At 40.3% G+C, this 19,625-nt stretch overlaps 1 protein-coding gene across 2 annotated transcripts in view; it reads left to right on the top strand.

Moving 5' to 3' along the window:
* Window positions 1-19,625, top strand: part of cntn4 (contactin 4) — a 159,488-nt gene that overhangs the window by 112,410 nt on the left and 27,453 nt on the right. For both annotated transcript variants that reach the window (XM_056364374.1, XM_056364368.1), the window contains exons 10-11: window positions 3,252-3,381; window positions 4,239-4,389. In XM_056364374.1, coding sequence (XP_056220349.1) covers window positions 3,252-3,381; window positions 4,239-4,389 — 281 coding nt within the window. The remainder of the gene's footprint in view (window positions 1-3,251; window positions 3,382-4,238; window positions 4,390-19,625) is intronic.

The raw sequence follows: 19,625 nt of genomic DNA, 5'->3' as shown, positions 1-19,625 counted from the left end.
AGGCATTCTAGTATATATATCATCCTTTTTTTCTTGTTTTGATAATGGGACCTTACTCCTACTCCTTTTTCATTTCAATGTGAACTGAATGAATTCAAATGAAAACACTAGAGCTTTAAAACTATCCTCAACAACCACACACCACCATCTGGATTCATAGCGTGTATGATTTAAGGTTGCAATGGCTGTGTGCTGATTGTTGTGCTGCAGATTCCCCCCTTAACGGTTGACATAATAAATGGATATGTATTCCGAATGCCTGGGTGAGTGGATTAATCAGCAAAGGTGTTACATTGTGTGAAATGCCACCATTAACCACAGTGGCTTAATGAGTGGATGAGGGAAAGGTCAATGATGTAAGGAGCAGTGGGGGGAGGATGCGCCGTTTGTTGTTATTTATTACAGTGAATCAATTGAGACCTTTCTGATGTGTAGTTCACTGGAACTTGTTTCTGCTGACAGTTTTTCTAAACTTTGAGCAACAGAAGTGGAGCAATCAACCTGTAAAAATAACTAGGCCTAAGTTATGGGACATATCTGTTGTTGGCAATACTGACTACACAGTACAGTAGATTTCTAGGGGGTCATGATATTTAAAGGTCCCATATTTTACACCTTTTTTTTTTTTTTTTTACACTTATTTGTTGTTTTAAGACCCAAAAACCATCTCAATGTAGTTTTACATCTCAATGTAATTTTACATCTCAATGTAGTTTTATATCTCTCAGGTTTCTCTCTGGAGCTCTAGTAAAAACAGGTAAGCGAACCAATCAGAAGAGAGGAGGCTCTGAGCATCTCTTCTGATTGGCTGACAGTTTTCTGATTGACCGAATAAAAATATAGCAGATTTCAGGTAAACACTCAGAGAAACAAAACCTTGCAAGGTTGGATGGTGGGTCCAGGTGGGCGGGGCTTGGGGCATTACTGAGTGCAGTGACTGTGTGCATTTCTCTGTGGACTGAGGCTTTGATACTTTCACAGTATTAATATAGAACCTAGACCTGCTTGATAATCAAGAGACATGGAAATCTACCTTTATACTATATGGGACCTTTACAGCTGAATGTATGTGTGTTCAATTACTCAGTATCAGTCATTTAGAATATTGTATTTAAGAAGAAATTTCTAGTGTTTCACTCTAAATAATCATAGCTTTCAAACTGGTTTTAAAATTACTGTGTTCTTTGTTGGACAGACAGTGAACATGCTGCTGCAGTGTGACTGTTTCCCAGGCAGCCCTTACAGATTATGAGACTAATGGTGTTGCTTTTTATCACCACCCTATGTCAAAATAGCGATGGTTTATTGGAATGCTTTGTTTCTTGTGGCTGTTTTCATCTTGAGGACCTCTCTCTCTCTCTCTCTATCTCTCTCTCTCTCTCTCTCTCTCTCTCCTTTATTGACAATGGCTGCAGGATTAAGTGACTATGCAATTAAAGGGAAACTACAGCGTGAAACAGGATTTAGTCCATCTAAAGGAGTATGGGACCACCACACAGATGGCTTATGTAGTGCACTTGAACTGCGTTCAGTTATTCCCGTTCGGACTCCAATGTCAAAGCACTTTGAATTTCAAAAATGAATGATGTAATTTCAGTGACGTCCACCACATTCTGATAAGAGGACGGGGGAGGTTTGAATTTCCTGCCTTCCCCAAGTTATTCAGCTCAAGTGGAGCAAGCAGGCAGCGCTTTTGTTCTTACTTGTTTGCAAAGCCATAGTTGAGCTCAGTTCATGTCAACTTGTAGTTCTTTCTTACCCATGCATATACAGTAAATTAATCAGATGTCTGTCAATAGAATTAGCTGATTTCTTCCACAGTTCTACCCTGGCGAGCACCAGTAATAACTTGTTGTTGAGATTTTCCTCTCATTGTTTATGAGATCAAACTTTTGAGATTAAAATGAGTTGCATTTGAAGAGGAGAAATAAAAAGATTATTTTCTACCTTTTCCTTAAACCCACAGTAGTGGATTGACATTGTTATGATGCTCAAGCTTCTTTAAATTTTTATAGCTGTTTCACATCATTCTCTCAGAGGCCTCCAGTAATCAGTAATTCTGAGGAATAGAGCTGTTGATAGCACACTTTTCTACACCATTAAAGTCATTTCCTTCATTGTTTTACATGCTTTTGCAGTTTTAATATCAAACGAATCAACCCAGTGTTGCTGGGAAATGACATTGCCAATCATTTTCATTCAGCATAAGGCATACAGATGGTCCCCCCAGGTCTCCGCATGAAAAACTGCTGATTTGAGAGGAACGTCATGCTTAATTAATAGCAGCCGTAAACAGGAGTGCTTTCCATGCACAGACTGATATACGCCACCATTTGCCTCCCTTGCCAGCAGGGATGTTCGTCCCTGCACATCCAGAGCTTCCAAGCGTTATGGAAATTCAGGCACAACCTGCTCAAACACAGGATTAGTTTGTGATCTTTCACTGAGGACAGTCTCTCTTTTCATGTGACACTACCTTAATCCTCCCGCGACTGGAGTTCAGGCCGCTGAGACACCCCTATGGAAATGGGCTCTAATGACATTAGGGGTGAGCCTGAGGAAAACATAGGAGATGAAGGGCATGGGGTGGCAAAACCTGACACAGCTGCATAGAGATGTATAAAAACTGTTCAAGGATTTAATACTATAGTGAAGGAGCTGTGTGAGAACTCAGGTTCAGAGAGATAAATGTATATTGAGGATTAAATGCACTGATCCAACTGAGTTTTTAGTTCATCAGGCCCAGCCGTCCTTAAATAGATCTTAATTTGATGGCTCAGTGACGAGCAAGATTTCCCCCGCAGGCAGGCAGGCAAAAAACGATAGTCCAAACAGATGAAGAGGAGGTACAGCATGACCATGTACACAGCACTTAGTATGTATAGGGCATACCTATCAGAAAAGCAATTTTCACAATGCAGTATACCTCAGATGTTACGATACCCCCCCCCCCCCCCCCCCCTTATCCCCTCCTCCTGCTGAAGGGGAAACAGGCCCTGTGGTGCAGTCGGAGATATAAATAGGGCATGGTTTTATTTCACTCTCATAAACATGCAGATTGATTAGGGTCATTTTCTGCTAGCCTGCCTCCATCCACCCAAGCCTTTCCCTCCATTAGTGATGAAAACCTAGATTTATTGCCACGTCTGTCACTTCCAGACCATAATTCACTGGTGCACTGGCTGCCTGTTTTTATGTAGATGAGCACTGGGAATAAGGTATATTAAAAGCATGTGTCTCTGTGTCCATAGGAGCGCGTACAGGTTGCCAATGGGGCGTTGTCAATCAGTCGCCTGACCCTGTCCGACATGGGAATGTACCAGTGTGTGGCCGGGAATAAGCATGGCGAGGTCTACTCCAACGCAGAGCTGCGAGTTATAGGTAAGACACTGGCTGTGTATGCGTGTGTGTGTTCCACGCATGCGTGCATACAGTATGTGCGTTGGCATGGAGACGTGTGCGCAGGCATACATTTGTCCGTGTTTGTTTTCAAGTTTGCTCCGTCTTCTTCCTCTGCTCAATAGCGGCGGACGACCTCCGGCCTCTCTGTTATTGGCCACTAATTGAACAGCATTAATTAGAAGATGAATGCGTCCGGCTGACAGTGATGTATGCCAGAGCTGCTCTGTTCACCAGCCTCACCCATCTGCCCCGTCAAGCCTGTCACTCTCCACTCTGGGCTGGTAGCAGCTCCCATTCACTGTTCAACCCCCCAACGCGTGTCACCCTGATCATGTTGCCAAGCTCAAAAAGGATATTGAAAAAGAAAACGTCAGGGACAGTATCAGACAGTCGCAAACCTTTTTGAAAAGGTCACATATTTTTTAAGTGGTTTGTAGTGAGGGAAAGTTATCATGTTGGGATAATCACTTGTTGAAAAACTAAAGAACAAACTGTTTCTCTTTCCGCTGTGAAAAGAATGGCAAAGTGGCAAAAAAAATGTGGCAAAGAATCACATGCAGCCGGACTGAGAATAATAACAAGTTAAATGAATCTCATTAGCTCCTTAACATCAAATTTAGCTTTCTGATTACTAATTGTCCTGATCGTACATAATGTCATCTATTGTCTTTGAATAATCCATGGCAATAAGGCAGTGTATCAATGATCCTATTTTTTTTTTTTTTTGGGAAAATGAGATAAATTAATATCAGATAAATAATCAGAGATATTATGGAGGAAAAGGGATGTGAGGCTTTTACAAACACTGGATTTTTACCATGCTGCGCTTGTCTCAGCTGTTGCCCCAGATTTCTCTCACAATCAACTGAGGAGCCAGACGCTGGTGAAGGTGGGAGGAGATGTGCTCATCGAGTGCAAGCCCAAGATGTCTCCTTGGGGTGTGATCTCTTGGCGGAAGGGCAGCGAACCACTCCGAGAAAGTAACAGGTAAAACAACATTTGCAAATTTTGTTCTGATTTTACCGCACTGTGAGGAAGGGCAGGACTGTTCCCTGCACGTGCTCTGATTACTTGAAGCCAGGTTCGGCTCCCTGGAGGTCATGTTCATGTGTATTAATACAGGCAACTTGCTCTCCCCAGCTGGTTGCAGCGTTGATGATGATGTCATCAGGGTTTGATGATGTCATCAGTTATCTTAGCACTGGCTTGAGGCTTAAATTATTTTAATTAACTAAAAGAAAAGTGGAAGTGTGTTTTGAAAGAAGAGGGTAGAGAGAGTCTAATGGAAGGCACTATCAAACTGCATTATGGGCAATGTAGGATGTAGTGTTCTGAAGCTTGACCCATATTAAAGACAAAAAGTCCAGATAACTCGGTCTCTGCTAGTTGTAATGTGACCATTCATTTTTAAAGTTGATAGGAGTGCAGTAGTAAATTGCTGTAATGCCTCTTTAAAACATACATTTTAAAGGGTAATTACACAAGTTTCTCTCATAAGTTTATTTAGAATGAGTGAAAGTGAAATATTGTCTTCATAGCAACAAGCTATATTGTAAAATCAGTAACAGCTTGGACTTACAACAGACCGATGCGGCCTAAAAGTTGAAATTTTTTTCACTTCATCTGTTGCTGTCACCAACAGGATTTAATTTACTTCTCAACTTCCATAATATCTCTCAGAATAATGAATTTGTAATGACAAGCTAGGTTTTGTATGATCCCTCTATTCATCACACAAAAACACTGTGTCCATGTGCACCAGAAGGCCCCGGTCACTGTGGCATATTTTATAGCTGTATGTCCATGGAGAGATTTTGATGCAGTCCTCAGATGTTCTGTGAGAACACTCGCAGAACAGCTAAGAGGAAAAGCAGCATGAAGCCTAACTGAGTAATGGTTAATGGGGTTTGCCACGTTTTATCTCCAGCTCTTTAGTGGTGTCCAAACAGACCAGCTGCTGAGTAAATCCAAAGTGCTAATCAAGTACTTTTCACCTCAGTGGGGATGATAAAGGCTCCAGAAATCAAATTATTTGACTTCTGATACATTTCCAAGTTTCTGAGGAACAGAAGGCGGTCTTAGCGTCCTGCCACATTTGACCCCTGAGATGTGATGTGTGTGCTACATGTGGTAACTTTTGCCAGTGTGTGTGTGTGTGTGTGTGTGTGTGTGTGTGTGTGTGTGTGTGTGTCTGTCTGTCTGGATGAAGTGTGAAGTCTGGCCCAGTAGCCTCATTGCAGACAGGGGTCACCCATTGGGTGTCACCACTCTAGCATGACTCCACTCTGACAGCAGGCCAGTGTGCACAGTGTCTTGCCAGGCTTTGCATGTACACAAAGCAGTGTTGTTGCTTGTCAAACAAAGTGGCGGGGAATTTGCATAGTGGTTTCGCTGCTGGTGCCCTTCACTCGCCCTGTGCCACTTCCATCACACATTTCAACCTCTCAGCGCCCGTGCCATTTTGATTCTGTTGTTTTAAATTCATAGTTTAGATCGATTTTACATTTGTCTTCGATGTGACATGAATTGATGCCCTGGTGAAGTGATAAATGAAATGGCGGTGTCTGTACCAATGTTAAACAGATGCTTTGTGATTCATCACTTTCAAATTCAAATCACTACATGTACTTGTCCCTCAGTCTTTCATATATATATAAATATATTTGTGTGTGTGTGTTTGTGTATATATATATATATATATATATATATATGTATATATAGGTAAAAAGAGGTAACAGTTTGCGGTGGTTGAAACATTTATATATCCTCCTTATCTGTAATTGTAATTATATTTCCCATATTCATGTCTGGAAGAATCTTGTAATGTCATTTCAGACACCCCTAAAATGGGCCGTACCATTTCAATAATAACCTTGACATTAGTTAAACGTCTCGTCTGCCTGTCTCCTTCCCTTCAGTGACTCACGTCTCTGCTCCCATGTGTCACACAAGCAAATTGAGACACTGTAGGTAAATGTAAGTAGCAGTAGCTAAATATCTATATAGCTTGTTTCATACACTTTACTCTCTTAACCTTCTGAGTTTCCTAAATAGATTGTATTAAACATCTAAGGATGAACGTTAATGTTAGCTAATTTCTAACTTTAGCCTTAAATTACAGCTTAGCTAACTCATGTTACCTAGCTGATAGTGCGCCCTTCATTTACAGTGTTGGCTTGGTATTTCATCAAAATGTCATATATTGTCTATTTTTAGCAAATGCTGGTGCTCAGTCATGAGTAATGAGAAATTGGAGGATTGGTTGTTTTGACATCAATATAAAGTTTATTATTGTATTTGTTGTGGTGGTTTAGTCTTTTACCTTTTTGATATTAACTGTTATAATAGTCACCTCCTTTGTTTTCAGGACTTTTATCTGCTTGGGTAATTTAACAATATTAAAATGCATGTGTGCTGAAGGCCGAGTAATTGTAGTAGCAGTGGTGGAAAGTAATTAAGTACATTAAGTTCTTAAGTTCTGTACTTAAGTTCCATTTTGAGGTACTTTATTTAAGTATTTTCATTTTATGCTACTTTACATTTTCATTCCACTACATTACAGAGGGAAATATTGTAATTTCTACTCCACTACATTCATTTGACAGCTTTAGTTAAACAAGCAAGATACTGTATGGACTTTAACACTTGAGTTCACTGAAGCATGTATGTGCAGTACTTGGTTCTCTTTCACCCTGGAGAAAAACTTCACTCCCCTGAGTGTCATTGTGATTGCCGTTCACACTCTGAATCGCATGATGACCAACTGCTGTGATAAATAATGAATGATTCAAGATTTAAATCATTTAACTGTTATTAATTAATTACTTTTAAATAATTCAAATCAGAGAAATTATTTTTGTTGGAGGGATAACTGGTAGATAAATATACTGCAGTTGTTTAGTTTAGATCTTCAGTGAACAAAGAGCAGCGTCATTATGGACAATTAATAGATGGATTTCTCTAATGCTGTCTTTATTCTGGTCGTTTTAAAAGTCTGTTTGATGTTCAGAAATATGTTTTAATGCTTTCACTCAAACTAAATGAATGATATTTGGCTCTGGCCACCTGTGCTGCGCCAAAATTAAGAAGAAAGAGGCACAGATTTGAAATTAAAATTCAACACTCCCAGCTGTATTACATTAAAAGGAAATTTTTCTCCCATCATGCCAGAGTGTATTGCCAGCTACTGAGCGGAGTAACAGTTTACAGAGCTTGAAAACACATGCCAGAGCCTTTAAATGTGCTGATTACAGCTCCCTCTCACTCTCTTTTCTATTATCCCCCTTTCCTCTCATCTGTGACATACGCACATACACCCATGTGTTGTACAGCCATGCGATAAAACTGTTCAGCATCTGTCGTGGTAAACATTAAAACAGTTGTCTCTGCCCACTAATAGCTGTCCTGCCCTGTAGGGTCGAATGCAGCGTTGAGACTCATCCTGCTGTTTGTTTGGAAAATCTTTAGTGAAAGCACAGCACTGATGCAAATGAGTGAGTGTAAATGATGGTGCGTGGTTTCACACATCCGCTGTGTGATAAGCAAAACTGCTGCGTTTCTTGCTTGTTAATTTTTTTCTTTATATAATAAGTCCAGTGAAAAGATTGATATTTGTATGCATGTAGAGTCCGTGTATGTATGCATGTCTGAGCACGTCTGGTTGGTTATGCACCTGTACAGAAAGGTGCGAAATCATGAGAGGTAGCTGTGAACCCCTTTTGTTGAAGATTAATTGCCTTAATTGCGTTAGCACTCCACAGTGGCTCCTGCAGAAAGGGAACTAGTGTCACCAGCTGGGTAATCCATCTTCATAGCAGCAGCCCCCTTTTTTTCTGCAGAAGACCAGCGTAGGGAGGGGATGTCTTATCTACCCCAGACAACCCTGCAGGGACGAGGTTTAGATGACATCAGCTGGAACAAAGCAGCTGAGAGCGCAGAGCAGAGCAGGTCTTGCTGATGAGCGTGTAAGTGGGCCGTATCAGCCGTGGAGAGCAGCCCTAAAAAAAAAAAAAAAAAAAAATCACGCCATTTCAATATGTCACTGGCAGGAAGAAATCAAGTTTGCTAGGCCGCTCACTCCTGGACGCACAAACAACTGTCCTCTCACAAGCCGCCAGCGACACATGCTGACGTTCCGATGTTGCACCCTCCTTGCTCAAATGCTCAAGACCATGAGTGTTTATCTCTATCAGCTTTGGCACTCATGCAAATATTTATGCAGGATCTTTCAGTCTTTTGAAGACGGTGTTTGGGTGTGGCTGGGACAAATCCCGCCACTGTTGTTGTCAGGAGCTGTGATGCTGCAGCGTGTTTCCTCAGCTGCACAGTTTGCTTTGTTGTTTGTTTTGCATACTGTACTACTAAAGAAGAGGATAAGTTTTAGCTTTTTTTTTTAAATATGAGATTAATATACATATATATATATATATATATATATATATATATATTATATATATATATATATATATATATTTATTTATTTTTTTATTTTTTTATTTTTTTTCCTTTTTGCATTCATACTCTGTTGCCTTCTTCTCTTACCCAAGCAGCTGATGGACAGTCACAAGTTTAGCAATCCATGGCAATTCCTTTTAATAAGCACAGTCCAAAAGGTCATACATCTAAAATAAATTAATGCTAAAAATGCTAAAAAATGTTATTGTACTGTGTGATTTTCTTTCTTACTAGGTTTTGAATCATGCCCCTCAAATAAGGTATTTAGAGTGGTGGTGGTACCTAGAAGGATTTAGTCCTTTGTGTATATTATAATTGCAGAGAGGAGACTGTACTAAGAACAAAGTACACCTGGCAAAATGTTGCCCAGTCTAAACTCCGGTTGGGCTCCATACATGCACAACACAGACACACAGTCTGTCAGAAATTTTTTTAATGTACTGAGTTATTTATTGAAAATCCCAAATACTTGTATAATGCAATAATGCTTTTTTCATTTAACAAAAACCATAAATAACCAGAAGACAAAACAATAAACACAGATCAAACTGAACACTAGGTCACACTATACAAACCTACCAGTGAACACAGACTCAACAATAAAATAATCAGGCTTGACAACCTAAATAAGATATCAAAGGGTTAAATAGATAAATAAATGAATAAGAAACCAAAACAATTATATTTTTGTTTTGGCTTGATTTATATATATTTTTTAATTCAACTTTATAATTTGAATGACATTTATCAAAGGATTTCAGATTCAGTAATAACTTGTGAACATCCTCTAAACTCTGGTGAGGATTCATTTTAAAAACATTTTTGACATTCAAAAAAGTCCACTAATTCTCTTCATAAATTTAAAACGAAAAACTTTTTGTGTTTGCCTAAAATCACTGCATATCACTAATACACTGCTGACAGTCTGCTCTGATGATCTATGTGACTTGAGTTGGAGAAGAAATAGTTCCGTGATGGGCTTGAAATGGGGCTGATGGTCCTTTAAGGTACCATAATGGTTTAGTGGTCACCACAATTTATTCTTCAGGCAGAAGCTGTGCTGTTTTTTTTTTTGTTTCTTTTTTATGTCTTTCAGCAGGTGATTTAAAGGAGCTGAGAATACTTCTATGTTTCATTCTTTATTTCTCCACTGATTTCAACCCAGGAACGGCTCTTAGCTTCTACTGCTACTACACACATTGAAATTGCAAACTATATGAAACTATGCACCGGTGTTAGCTATAGTAGCAGTCGCTGTGCACTTGGGAGTGTTACCGTTTGAGTGACATCTTTGAGAAAGGTGAGTTACAGGAAGCCTGTTGCCATAGTAACGTCTGTTCAAAGTTTTATCAGCTCCCTTTCTTACCCCCCAGATTAGTGGTTTCAAACAACTCCAGATGTGCAGTCCCACGGCACATAGAGAGAAACATAAAGGAAGGGCACTAGAAAAAAGTGGAGAAGTAGTAGCATATAAATAAAATGTCTCCCGAATATTAAAATTCAGATGTCACTTCTTGTCGTACTGCAGCTGTCGAGACCCTTCCAGGATTCCTGAGGAAGTTTTTACAGTTTAAGTGAAGTTCACTCTATTGAAATTGACATATCTTAAATGACCAGAGTTTATTCTTATTTGTTTTCTAAATTACAACTGAGCTTCAACTCTATGGGGTGTGTGATTCTTAATGAATATATGAGAAAAATTAGAGGGAGGCGGAAAGTTCCATATTCTTTCACCTTTTGTATTAAGCAGATAAGGTTAGGTCTTGATGCATTTACATCCAATAAAAACTTGTGCAAAAATAAAATGCACATTGCTGCCAAGTAATCTCACAGCATCCCATTGTCTATGTGGCCTGCTTGGCTTTTGATCAAAAAATAGCCTTTATTGGTTGGTTTGGTTGTGAAATGATAAGACAGAAAGACTAATCTTGTTGGGAAAAGGCTTCCCCTCCTCAGTGGCTTAAAGAGTCTAATTCAACACTGTCTTATTCTGTAAGTGCATTTATGGCGGCTCAGTGCAAACAAGCTGCTTCTTTGTCACACATTGCAAATAAATCACTGCTTATTCAGACAGTCAGTCGGGACGGCCACGGGTTCCAGAAAACACGACAATTAGCAGGGCGTAGAAATGTTTACACCACTGTCTTCTGACCAGATGGCAGGAATTTCTGGCATCAGAGGCCAGAATGGTGATGGTCGTCTGCACGTCATGCATCAAAAAGGATTCAAAGAGAGTTTCCTGGTTACAGAAAAGTGAGCAGAATGTGTTTTTGATGAGATTTGAAGGTATGAGATTAAAATCAAAAATAATTTTAAAAGTATATCTATGATGTTGTGTGTCATACAACATTAAATTGGCCATGTTTCACTTATTTTGTCTTTTTCACACTTGATTTAACGATGACATTTTACCACGACGTATTCAGTTAACCCGATTAGTATCTGCTCTGTATGTTTTTCACTTCTCTGTGTTCTCGGTGACAATGTGGAATGTGTCTTTTAAGACTCTCAAGTATCATACAGGCCCAATTAAAGACACCCTGACTCTGAGATTACTCACACTTTCAGACTACTCCAGTTGTATTGTTATTAGTCAAAGAGCAGATAGTCCTTATCCTTGAAGCATTTGCTCTCATAAAAGTGAATCATGAAATATTTTAGCAGAATATAAATCCTTGTTCATCAGTCTCACACTCACACACTACACTTATAGGCTCTGAAAGGCGATCCAAGTAAATCTTTCTGGGATTTTTTTAGACCAGGCTTTTGTCTTTTTAAAGATCCTCTTCATCTCTGAAACTGATATTTTGTGGCTGATTGACAGAAGAATTTGTCCCCGGCCTGTTCCTGTGGTAAAGATGTGCATTTGTACTCATCAGGAATTCATTGAAACATGTTACACAAGGATAAACTGTTCCCGGTTACACTTGCCTGACTAAACACTTGGAGGGTTGATCAACTCTAAAAGTCACACTTTAAACAAACTTAAAGGAAGTTGTTACAAGCTACAAAGAACCCAATGCAACAGCTGGGCATAACCAAGCGGCAACCTCCGGGGCTGAAAGATTTCCTGCAGTTCCTCTAATGGCCACTCAATCGCCACAGACTCCAATGTTAAAATGCTGAAACTTTACAACGGAAATAAACATGATTACAGCCTGGTACAAAAAATGGTTTGGGCTAATTCCCCCTTCATGACAAATGTACAGGTGGTGAATTTTATATCACCCTCCTGTTTAAATTTAATTTGGGCTTAAAGTTATGCATGATTGTGGGCGTGCTGCTTTGAGTGACAGGTGGGTCAGGTGGGAGTTAGGCGGAGCTTCAAAACTGCTCTTCAGAAGCCTATGGGTGACATCACGGATGCTACAACTTAACTTACAGTCTATGGGCATAACCATGGTGTTACAGTGGTCCTCTCTCTAGTCAAAAAAATAATCTGATATTGAGACCAAACACATCATGCTGGATGTGTACTTGTCATTCATCATGTCTTCATCTTCTTAGTATTTGTACATCAGACTTAAAGACAAATACAGTTACAGCTAAGACAAGTTTTAAAAACCTTTACTGTCAGTTCCCCTTGAAATACAGACAGCCATCATTCTTCTGGCTTTATCTCTCATTGCGCAGTGATTCCATGTTTAAAAGGTCCAAATTACACACACCCTTGTCTTAAAGAAAACACTATCACAACTCAAAATGGCCACATCCGAGCAGCTTGACACGCTAATGGGCTAGCGGGTTCAAAGTCGGCACAATTTACTTCGAGAAATCAAAACGCCGCTGGGAAATTGGCGTGGATGTCAGCCCCTGCTTCCTCACGTATTTCTTATTTTATCACTCGTCACAAATTGAGCTCAGATTTACACTTTGAGGCCTCCTTAATTCTGCTTTTTACTTTTGCCAAAACATTGACACACACACACATACACACACACACACACACACACACACACACACACACACACACACACACACACACACTGAAGGAGCGAGTTGTGCCGCATGAATCAGCGAGCATGAGAAATTACTATCACAGGATGTGCTCTGACTCATTTCGTGCCTGCAGCATCTGCTAGGTATGTTTATAGCTTTAAGTGGTGTCTGTTAATGTCGGAGCTGTAGGTGCGAGTTTAACACGACAAGTTTTTCCGAGTGGCTCGCCGAGTTATAGTGAGACGACACAGGGGGCTTTCTGCATGTGGCGTGGATGTTGATTAGCCCATTAGTCTGTAGAGAACACTTGCTATAGCTGGATTGGCTAGATTCTGTCTGTAGTCATGACCCACTGGTACAACTGTCCCTCATGCATATTATATATCCCTCCTACATTGGCAGAGCAAATAAGCATGGCTGTCACGTAAATGAAGAGATGTCTCGCAGAGTGATCTCCATTTATAGGCCCATCTGCTCTGCCAGACGCACTCCAGAAAGAATCAGTGTCAGGAGAACACCAAAACTGCAGAGGAGGCATAGCGGCGAACTTTGCATTAATTTACTTATCGCACATCTTCCTATCTTTCTGTGATGCCTTTGTTCTGTTTCAAGGAGATTTTAATAAGAGTCTCATCAAATGTCTCAGGGCTTAATTTTATGAGGACTTGGAATTAATAAGCTCTGTATGGAAACAGGTGTATTAATAAAGGTGGTGATTAAATGATCTGTGTGAACGAACGGCCCAGAACTGCTATTTCAGTCTCCTCATTCTTCGGCTGCATGCTGTTATACTTATTAAAAACATTGTTTATCATGTTTAAATGTCACTTCACATTTTTTCTCATCAGATCTCTAATTTCCTCATCTGCTCCTAATTGAACATCTGCTGGTGAAGTGGAGTTCTGACTCTGTGGAGGTTAGCAGTGTGAGTGAGCAGTGCCGGGCCCGAATACTGACAGCTTATGTGCCCAGAAGGACTTATTTCATTACTTTGCCTTGAGGAAAGGTTTACTACCTGACAAGCCTGCCGTACAACAGCTGACTGGTGCTTTTCATTTTGTCTTTGCCTACACCTCTTCCACTCTGGCTGTAGCTTAAAAAAAAAGAAAAAAAGAAGAAGAAGTCAACGTGAATGAGCACAGTTTCCTCCTCGCCTGAGAACGGGAGCAAACTGAGGATTAGCGCTTTGCTGATCCCAGCAGCTGCAGACAACACCCGACACTGTTCAGAGGTGCCTACCAGAACACACATCCGCATAGCAGATTAAATGTTTTATTTATCCAAACATGTCACAGAGCTAGAGCTGCTCAGGAGGGGGAAATAATCTCATTGGTTGGTTTAAACCTCAGTGGGCAGCGCTAACAGCCTACATCTGTTTTGGAGGGAAGGCCAGGTAACAGCTAGCTTGATTTGAAGTAATAAAAGAGCATTTCAATGGTCAAAAGCATCTAATCATTAGTCTTTCATGGCTTTGGCATCCATGATGTTGGAAGGTGAGCAGGGTCGACAGAGTGAAGGGTAATGATGGCAGCTCAGACATGCTATTTGTTAGCAAGGGTGACTAATCTGACCATGACAGGGCAGCTACTACAGGCTAACTAGCCCACTCATATGACTTAAAATAGCTTGATTATATTTTAATAACAGTTAGCAAGATTTCAAGGATTCATAATACTGGCTTTTCTCCCTCCTTGTCTTTTCTCATGATGTGTCCAACCTTCGGCCGCGGGCTGCCCAGAAAGTCACTTCACCCCAGATGAATATGAATCACTAGTTTGATATATTTGTGGCTCTGAGCAGGGGGGGGGACTGCACCATGTGTTTGACATGATGTGATCATCAGATAAATTTGGATTAGATAAACGAGGAGCGCACATTGCTCACTGTGGATTATCAACATTTGCCCGTATTAGAGACATATTTTATTTGTGCAATAGGAGATAAACATTTACTTCACTGAATCACCAAAATTAGATTTTTAGGCCATGCAGTTAGAGAATTGTGCTTTATTTTATCTATACAACATGGTAGATTGTTGTTGTGTTTTTTTTTCCTTTATATACTTTAGATCTAAGTTTTGTTCAAGAGGCTTTAGAGTTTTGAGATGTGGTGAGTCACAGTGTCATCTAAACTCTCTCCACAGTTAACTGATTTGTCCAACTCATACCTGATCTGGGTCAGTTGACCGGTCACTGAACTCCTCCCTCGAGGCATGGCAGGGCTGTCAAGCTCTGGATTTCTCCACATGCTGAAGCAGTGTGCCTCGGACAGTGATAGTCCGCACATAAAGAGTCTGGACAGTCTGTCTTTTTGTTCAGCGCTGAACTGAAACTGAAAAGAGCAAGCTGCAAACTTTAGCATAATTATAATACTAGCACTTACTAGCCCACTGCAGTACAATATCAGTGCTGATTTAATTCCATGTCTTCTAAATGGATCATCAGCTGGTGCGGATGCTGACTTTTGCCTGAAACCTTCAGCCTCAGCCTCAATTTTTTAGCACGATATCATGTACATAGCCTTTAACAGGGTTTCAGTTTTTACATCAGTCATTTGAATTGTCATTTTGAATTGTTAAGAAGTCGACCAGAGGCAGTATTTTCACCAAAAACTGGGCGCTAACATAGCTTAATTACCCAGCAACAGAATTTCAGATGTTAAATTGTGCGAGAAAGCTTGAGTTTAGTTTGTCATGTAGTCTTATACAGGTCTGCTAAAATGCATGACAGTAACAATTTTTTTTAATGGTTTAAAAGGGTGTAACTGCATCCATGTGTCATCTACTAACAGGTGGCAAGAGGTTTAAAAATTTTATTTTAATTAAATCTGTCTTGAAATTTAGATAACTTACTTAATGCACACCTGGGTAAATATATATCCTTTTCTCAGATTGTAAAATAGTAATGGGAAATTCTACAGACAGACTGCTGATGGACAGATGATACATCAGTCATTGCTTTTCAGTCATGATCACAGGCATTAATTGATTTTCTTGTTGTATTTAGAGAGACCATCAAAATGATTAGTAGATCAATTCACCTTCCAGCCAACTCTCACATCCCACTGCATCACTCACAGTCGGGGTATATCCCTCCAACCATTAAGACTTCAGATTGTGTAGTCCTATAAATTTTCCATCGGTCAGACTGTACATTTGCTTAATTAGCAGTTTCTCCTTCTCTGGAGCAGGAGGGGGGAGGGGTTGTAAAGCTGCATGGATCTAGTGCTGACTGTCTAAACTCAAATAAATCTCAGACCAGAGATTTCTGAGATATTTGCTGAGATTAGGTCAGAACCCTCTTTACCCGTCTGCATGCCATGTACTGCTCGCCAGGATTATTTTTATCTGGAAGACTGTGGCTGATATCATTTTTCAAAGTGAGAATCCGCCAGCACAGCATGAGTAATCCATCTTGGTTCCTCTGACAATTTCCTGCGGAACATGTGTGTGCTCTTTATTCCTGAAGGGATACCTCAGCACATAAGCAGAGATGAATATCTCTGGAAGGGGAATAAACCAGGAGAACAGTTTGTGATTAAAGGAATCCTCTGGAAGTACATACACAAACCCCTGTGCAGCCCGCGCTGATAAACTCCCTCTACTTGCGACGCAATTACCAACACAATCACATCATGTTCCACAGACGGGAGTTAAGATGTTCTCAATCAGCCTGCTTCATTAAGACACCTTCCTATAAAAAAATGCACTTTTACACAACATTTATTTTGAGAAGGTTCATTTGCACCGTCGTCCTTAGACAGTAGATAATGTGTGTGCACGTGTGCATGTGTGAGAGAGAGTGTGAGGGAGAAAAAACTGTTTGTTTTTTTTTCATCATAGGCACGCCTGGGGACATTATGTCATCCTGAGCACTTTCTCCCTTTATTTTTGAGGTGAAACCAAATACCAAAATGTGTTGTACATTTAATTTCATTTATCTCAGCATTATGAATATTGAGGCTTAACTTTTCTTGTTATTTAGAAAATAAATCTAGTGACCAATTCCTGGAATAGAAAATCCAATATTCAAATGGTCTAACAAACAGTACCAAGGGCTGTTAGTATTATAATTCAGTACACAAGTGTACAATGCCTGCCGTATCTATCAAAAAAGTAATAATAATGAAAAAAATAAAAATAAATAATCTGAGCTGTTGAGGCTATGGGGAAGAACTTGCCATTTCCCTGCTCACATTATGGTAATACACACTGGCGCAGTAGCAGTAGTGTGCATTTCATAGAGTAAGAGATTAATACTTGCGTCGCAGCCCAGCACCCCTGTCCCCTGGCCGTGTTTTTATAAAGCAGCCATATTGCCAAAGAGGCTTTAATGCTAGCGAGTGCCCTGGAGACAAGTGTCAATACACAGTGAGCCAAAAGGAAAAGTCATTTCAAGTATTGCCTGCAACTTAACTCCACTCGTAATGTAGCCGAATACACAAAAAACACACTTAGCCCTACTTTTAGCTGCAGAGCTTGGCTTTGTTGAGACTTGAATGAGTGCATATTCTGTGTCAATCATTCTTAATCAGCTGCTCTGTCTTAAAGCAAGAGCTCCATGCAGCAGTCGTCGCAAAGGCACTTGTTATATTGTTGTTGAGCTTTGACTGACACCTCCAAAAGATCCCCGTCAGACTGGCATTTTCCACACGATTGATCATAAGGTAGAGTGCTCTCTCACCACTCAGAGACTGGTAAAGTAAACTGTAATTGAGCTGCCTAATAACTTCTAACACTGAGGGTGTGATTTGTGCTCCTTTTTTCGGCTGCCAGGCATTTTTAATGTGATGAGCACTGACTCGCTGGTGTATTGAAAGCACAACTCCTATTTTTTTTGTTTCTGCAAAATTCAAACCTCCACAACTTTTCAGATTCAACACATTGGTTGCTAACTCTCCAATAAGACATAAGTAGTCAGATGTAAGAGAAAATCTCGTCATACAGTGTCTCATACAGCTTTATGGTACTGCAGTCATTTATTTAGTTCCATTTTTGGACCTGCCTGCTTCCATAGTTGTAGAAAATAAATAGTGATAGTTAGCAAATCAGGGCTAAATTTGAATTCACTAGTGTCGTGGAATGCTTTTGATATTTTTATTGATCATTTTTTTAATATATTTTAAGTTTTTTTCAAAGACTCTTTTGGCTGAGAATACAAGTAAGCTACACAGCAGGGAGGTTTACAGTTAAACAAGCATGCTACATGCTAAGTCTACAGCCAAAGCTAGCAGCTCTGTGAGGTTCTACATAGACATAGGCTAATGGTGCTTTGAGCTAATTGCTAATGTTAGCGTGCTAAAATTCTGGCACAAGCACAATGACAAAAAAAAACATCAACAGCTGTTGTTTAGAAGGTATAATGTTTATCATGATATTTGAGTACGCTTAGCTTGCTAACATTTGTTAAATAGCGTTAAACAAAAAGCACAGCTAAGGCTAATGGGAATGATTTGTTTTTTAGAGAAATTCTGACCTATAGCAGCCCTAGATGAAATGTCAGGGGATCATCAAAGTTATTAAGGGACTGACCGACGGACTAGATAGATATTTTTAAAGTTTGATAGCGTGATAAAGTGTTTTGCGAGGGGTTTTGTTTGGTTGACTCTGCCACATTCAAATTTCGTCAGACCTGACTTTAAATTTCAAATCAGTTCATCATGTCCTATGATGGGGCCCTGTGGTAATGCTCTGAACATTTGCTGCAGCTAATGATCCATGTGACAAGGTGAGAGTCATTGGAACAGGTTTGAGTACAGCAAAAATCTATATCAATTACACCTATATCGGAGAATTGTCAAAAGTAAATGCCCAGGTGTCCCTGTTTCACCAGCGTCAGCCAATCGCTTTGTTGGCTCAAAGAACAACAACAAAAAAAAAAAGAACATTCCTTCATTGTGGTCTCTAATTGACCGTTAACCTTGATGTTGACAACTTCACAAGAAAATAGAAGGCACATTCGTTTAGTCATGACGCTGCATAAAGCAGGTATCTGAGAAGTCGTACTGCAGTTGCATCGTGCTCGGCAGGTTTTAGCGTCCTGGGTCTACGCTGCACAGCTGGGCTTGATTTATGCCGCTGACAAGGCCGTTTCTCTCCAGCACAGCACACTGTGGGGAACCTTAGGAGAGACAGCCTTTCAATTTATCTCAGTCTGCCCCTCCCCCCTCTGCACTTCAGGGTTTTTAAAGCAGTCAAGAGCATAGATCAACACCTGAAGTTAGGTCCCACCCCTTGTCCCGACTCAGAGGATATGGTGACCTCGCCTCTTTTCTCCGCACACTCGCCACATTACAGCCTCTCGCCTCCAGCGCTGTTAGCAACACTGTCGTTTTGATACAATTATGATTAGAAACATCACCTGCGGGTAGGTGGATGATGGTCAGCGGAAATAGTAACACACAGACCTCACCTTATCTGTGAGCTCACCGCGGCGGGCAAACACAATATCAAACACATCCCCTGCAGTACTTTTTTCACACTTACTTTTTCCATTTAGTTAACTGGTATTTGGGAAGTGAGTTAAGCAAGCTGTCTGTGCACTGAGGCAATAATCTGTGTATAGAGGGCCTTAGCTGAGACTAATTATTTGCTGAAATCACCATAAGCTTGTGACGATCTCTTTTCCTGTGGCCACATGGCTGAGTAATTCCACTGATAGAATCTTAACCCCTATTTTCACAAGCTGTTTTATTTACCCTATTAATTAAGTAGAGATGCACACAGGCCTCCACCCTGCAGTCATGCCACCAATCAGCCATGACGTCTCAGAGTCACTAGAGTATTCATGAACAGTCCTGTTTAGGACTCTCAAATCAGAGTCTGAGCTGTG

The sequence above is a fragment of the Seriola aureovittata genome, chromosome 2 (genome assembly GCF_021018895.1).
Source record: "Seriola aureovittata isolate HTS-2021-v1 ecotype China chromosome 2, ASM2101889v1, whole genome shotgun sequence".
Lineage (NCBI taxonomy): Eukaryota > Metazoa > Chordata > Actinopteri > Carangiformes > Carangidae > Seriola > Seriola aureovittata.
Note: the sequence above shows the minus strand (reverse complement) of the source record. Positions and strands in the feature narration are given on the sequence as shown.